The sequence below is a fragment of the Branchiostoma belcheri genome, unplaced genomic scaffold (assembly GCF_001625305.1).
Source record: "Branchiostoma belcheri isolate BF01 breed outbred unplaced genomic scaffold, Haploidv18h27 scaffold1, whole genome shotgun sequence".
In the NCBI taxonomy this organism is placed as follows: domain Eukaryota; kingdom Metazoa; phylum Chordata; class Leptocardii; order Amphioxiformes; family Branchiostomatidae; genus Branchiostoma; species Branchiostoma belcheri.
In genome coordinates, this window is record NW_017802379.1 from 5,968,955 (window position 1) to 5,973,971 (window position 5,017).

The 5,017-nt window shown below is 40.3% G+C and overlaps 2 protein-coding genes across 7 annotated transcripts in view; one reads left to right on the top strand and one right to left on the bottom strand.

Moving 5' to 3' along the window:
• The window catches only part of LOC109465172 (tetratricopeptide repeat protein 38-like), a 7,296-nt gene extending 5,763 nt beyond the window's left edge, over positions 1–1,533 (bottom strand). Inside the window, exons 1-3 of one of the 2 annotated variants that reach the window (XM_019762321.1) lie at positions 1,369–1,533; positions 630–700; positions 193–270 (exon numbers count right to left, since the gene is read on the bottom strand). In XM_019762321.1, the coding sequence (XP_019617880.1) occupies positions 193–270; positions 630–656 (105 nt within the window). In that variant the 5' untranslated portion in view covers positions 657–700; positions 1,369–1,533. Of the gene's footprint in view, positions 1–192; positions 271–629; positions 701–883; positions 949–1,368 lie in introns of those variants that run through there. The other variant, XM_019762329.1, reaches the window with a different exon arrangement.
• A 234-nt stretch (positions 1,534–1,767) lies between these two features.
• The window catches only part of LOC109465103 (solute carrier family 13 member 5-like), a 15,220-nt gene continuing 11,970 nt past the window's right edge, over positions 1,768–5,017 (top strand). For all 5 annotated transcript variants that reach the window (XM_019762248.1, XM_019762268.1, XM_019762261.1 and 2 more), the window contains exons 1-5: positions 1,768–2,125; positions 3,058–3,207; positions 3,615–3,730; positions 4,187–4,353; positions 4,676–4,730. In XM_019762248.1, coding sequence (XP_019617807.1) covers positions 2,009–2,125; positions 3,058–3,207; positions 3,615–3,730; positions 4,187–4,353; positions 4,676–4,730 — 605 coding nt within the window. In that variant the 5' untranslated portion in view covers positions 1,768–2,008. The remainder of the gene's footprint in view (positions 2,126–3,057; positions 3,208–3,614; positions 3,731–4,186; positions 4,354–4,675; positions 4,731–5,017) is intronic.

Consider the following 5,017-nt stretch of genomic DNA (forward strand, 5'->3'; position numbering starts at 1 on the left):
AAATGAACAATTCTGGAATTGGAAAATCCCCCCCCCCAAAAAAAATGACCAATCCTGGAATGTCTGCAAAGGAGGCTAGTGTTAAGAAAGCTTAGTTTTATACATTTGTATATATATAATGTTATATAATATATAATTGAATGGATGATTGTAAATGTCCAAACAAGCCCCAAATAATACATGTAACATTACCTGTGTGACAGTAGCATCATACATCTTACAGGCCTCATTGCTAGTTGTCGAAAGAGGCAGTCCTATCTTGGACCACTCCTGGAAAATAGAAACAAGTAAATGAGATAAGTGAATTTCTTCTGAATCAATAAATGATGTCTTTTTTAACACTGAATTCCTTTATGCACTATAAGTATATTTGTGTGCTAAATCATATCAGAATTAATTCAGGATTTTTAGAACCTGCGAAAGATCAAAGAAAGACAATAATGACATAAAAGAGTCTTCCCATAGAAAACAAGGACAAGTCCTTGATAATCTATGACACATTGTAATGTCTAAAATATCACTGTAGACTGCCCTAAATAGTAACTGTGACAATGACAATGAACAATAACACATTGCTGTAGACAATAAGATTTAACACAAAATGAACATCACCATATCAGTAACAGTACCTGACAATCTCTCCAATGACAGTGCATGATGTTGTAATCTCACTTCCACTGAGCAAGTATTGTTAGTAGTTCTGTGGAAACATTGTGTTGCATTACTTGAATAAAGATAGAAATATTATTCATCATATAAGTTATATAACATTATGAAAAATATTATTCATGATCTGATCGATACTAACTTTATACGATATCCTTCTCCCTCCCCCCTAAAACTGCACTTTTCTGCCTTCAACCCTGACTTGGCAGATACAAACCTGAGTCAAAAGTTCAGTAGGTCAACATCTGGCAGGACATCCAGCAGGGTGTGGGAGTATTTTAATCAGACAAGGACCCACAGAGACAGAGGGACCTCAGGACCTGATCCCAAAAATGAAACAGGAAAGACCGCTAAAATGTGAGAAAAACACACCACCAAGTGATAACTACAAAACCGCGTGCCTTGACGAAGGAAAGAGGAGGTCTATGGGTGGTTACTGTGAAGAACTGCCACCGTGCGATTTCTAGGGAGAACGTCATAATTGCATTTCGTTAGCGACGAATAACATCCTGACATCAAACCTCAGAATGGTCTACATATCTCGCATTACTGATTGCTATGGAGATGCATAGTTTAAATGTAGCATCTACATGCCGTAGCATACTCTGTGACCCAAGGCCAAAGTTGAGGCCATGACATGAATCTAAAAATACTGGGACTATAATGTCAGGCACAACATTTTAAAGGCTATGACGGACATACCTTCAAGTTCGTGCTAGAAAATCTTGTTACAACGTAAACAGCTCATCAAAGGGGTATGATTTAGTTGCTATACTTAACATCAAAGACAGGGGCCAAGAAAGTTGCCCTGGGTTCAGTGCATGGGGCGTGATCATGAAGTCCCTGCAAATCACTCAGCCATATGTTTCCAACGGGTCAAAGTTCAGAGCAAGTCATTGACCTCCTTTGTCTACCGCAGGGGTTTTGAAAACACTGTATTTTGCACGTCAGGGGAAAACAAGTTGCTGTTAGGAGTAAATCGCAATGTGGTCATTAAATGTAAGTCCGACATTTTATTATGGTACTTAAATGTCAGATATTGAATTTGTGTGTTCTGAAAATAATACAGACCGCGATACCTTGAAACTCCCTCTCGTAGCCTCTCATAAATCTTCATCTGGTTCAAAGCGCAGCGGGGAGAGACGCGCGACGAAAATCGGTCAAACCTGGAAGAACTTTCCAGCAGGTGGTCGTGGACTAGAACGCGTAATTTGGCCTTCTCCAACTCCGTAACAAAATCGTCGAAGCATTCGCTTTGACTGTTTTCCCTCAAAACAGCGGATCGTCCAAATTTTCTCAAGTCGTAGTCTCGAAACTTTGAAGAGACGCCCCCAGCAGCAAGATGGCGCCCAGGCTCGTAAAGGAGTTGCGGTCGTTTTGGAAGTCTATCGTCTTCTTTCTCACACCCGTAATTCTGTGTCCACTCCCGATCTACTTCGCCTCAACAGAGCACAGCAAGGTGAGATGTCTTTTGGTGCTTTTTCGTCAACAAATAGCGTGTTTTTCTGTGTGTAACCCGATCATGTTCGTGGGTAGCATCACCGTGAGGTCACTGAACTCCCACCCGCTGTGTTAGACAGGGCCGAGTTCATGTAAACAAAATGATTACCGGATAACATTTACATCACTGTACTTTTGGCGAGAAAATAGTTTCTGACTTTCTCAAAGCAACAGGACACAGAGGACTATAATAGAGTTTCTGAAATTAGTTAGTTGTTATCATGGTTTGATCATTTCTTATCTCCACTCCACTGGGACTCCAGTGTGTTGACAGCCCTGTGAGACATCATCAGGGGTCATATGTCAATCAGGCATTCCTCAGTGTGGCTCTGCATACATTTACATGTACTTGTACACAACTACTGAGTACTCACAAGTTTTACTTCATGTATGATGTATACCAAGTTATTTACTAAAACATTGTAACAGTTACAGTATAACCTAAAAAAATTTATTGGAAAAAGAATATGTGATAAAAGATAATACTATTAAAATGCTTGTATGTAACTTTATGGGACGACCATCGGACGCTTTGCAATTTCTAACATCCAACCACTTTTTGTGCAATGTCCTAGGGAGAGATTGTCACTGTGACATGCCCATAATGGTACATGTGCAAAAGTTGTGTAGACATAGTAAGAACCATGGAGGTAGAAAAAAGTTTTTTTTCTACCTCCATGTAAGAACTTACAGTGCTCCCAACTTAGTGTAAGATATAATATCATATATTGAAGGTGAAAATCTTGGCTATTTGTTAATATTGGATCCCTCTCTCTAGACCCCCTCACCCAACCCCCTTCCCCACCATCCGTAAGTATAGTGGTCTATGAAATAGCAATCAGCCAAGTCAGTTTGGCATATATGATATTAAATGCATCTTTACTGCTTTAGATTGCAGCCTGTGCCTATGCTGTGATCATCATGGCGGTGTACTGGACCACAGAAGTTCTACCGTTAGCCGTCACAGCCCTTCTTCCCATCATTCTGTTTCCCATGCTGGGGGTCCAGCCATCAAAGGACGTCTGCATCAACTACTTAAGGGTGTGTAAAATGTTATTGATGTCTTGTCACTGTACTGTGTCAGTGGCGTCGGTGGCGCAGCGATTAGAGTGTTGGACTCGGAAGCAATAGGTGGTGGGTTCTTCGATACTGAGTAACTCTCCAATGTCCTGACGTTGTGCCCTTAGGAAAGGTTTACACTGCCTTCCTTTCCCTGATGGTGGAGTGACGCCCACTGAGCCTGTTAGGCTAATCTGTCTACTTGTGTGCCAAAAGCACACTACGGATTTGGTTCACCAATGTGTCGACATTTGCCACCAAGAGCCGTAAAATTTTCTTTTTTTTTGTTACTGTACACTGATAGACTTGACTCAAAGGTGGCAGATTTTGTTGTTTACTAGTATTATGTGTATGAAAGCTACGAATGTAACTAACAAATGTATCCACAGGACAACAATTTCCTGTTTGTTGGAGGGCTGCTGGTTGCTGTGGCCATAGAACGGTGGAACCTCCATAAGAGGATAGCACTGAGGGTGCTTCTGACTGTGGGTTCAGAGCCAAGATGGTGAGCTCCACTCAATACATGTTTTCCTCTTGCTATAGTAGGCTGTTTGCACTCAGATTCAGATGGCTTAGCTATATCATGCTGGAAGTTGGTACAGCTAGATCTTGTTTTTGGTGCCTGAGCTATATATATGTGGTTCAATCTATCTGTTTGTATGGACAGAGTAGGTTGACAGCACATGGGTGGGAAGATTGATAGGCAGAATGACAGGAAGTCCAAGGTATCTTCAGGATCTGGGTGGAGAAAAAATAGGAATGAGACTTCCTGGGGGAATGCAGGAAGGCTGGAAGCGGAGAATTGCATACTAGTACTTCCTAAAAGTACTGAAAGACTCCAATTTCTTGTTTGTATACTAATACATGTATAAGTGATTATGGTCAAATAATTATTAGTGAAATAAGCTAAGGTCTCAGAGAATATCAGCGGGCAGTTTTAAGAATTTGTTTTTTCCTCCAGGTTGATGTTAGGAATGATGTCAGCCACAGCGTTCCTGTCCATGTTGATCAGCAACACCGCAACAACTGCCATGATGGTCCCCATCGCACAGGCCATCCTCTCAGAACTACTGAAAGAAACAGGAAGGGATGAAGAGAGGAATATTCTGTCTTCTGATGAAAAAACAGGTGTGGGAGATACATGTCAGAAAAGCGATATTTTATTGTTTTCTTATTGGTCTTTAATGATAAGTAGCAAAGGATTTGAGTGCTGGAACCATGTACTGTATGTATGTATGTGCCCGTTGTGTAATATTGTAACACAGTTGTGACTTTGTATAATGATGAAGTAGCCCAAAGATAATGTTAATTCTTCATTGGCTAACTGAAACAGAACTTTGCTGGAATACAATTTTTGGCATGACAGGGTTTTGGTATGAGGATGTTAATGACACTGACTTAAACATGTATTTCAATTCGTCATATGCATGGCCTGTTCTTTCTCTCACAGAAAAGTATGAGGATGCACGGACAATTCAACTCAAGGAAATACACATGGAAGAAGGGTGAGAAGTCTACTGTCTAACAAGAGACAGATAAAACTACCAAACAAGAGTTCCACGATCTCATACCTTCGCCAAATGGTGTTAACTCTTGCGGGTGACAAATTATACAATTTTAATCATTTATTTTGTAAATAAGAGCCTCATTTGCATGGATTATATCAGTTGATCATATTCTCCATCCAATGACAGCCTTATCATAACAAAAAGGCTATTATAGCACTTCCTCATAAATTATGCAAATGAGGTCATGATTTGAATAAAATTATGTTTATTGATCTTCACTTCAC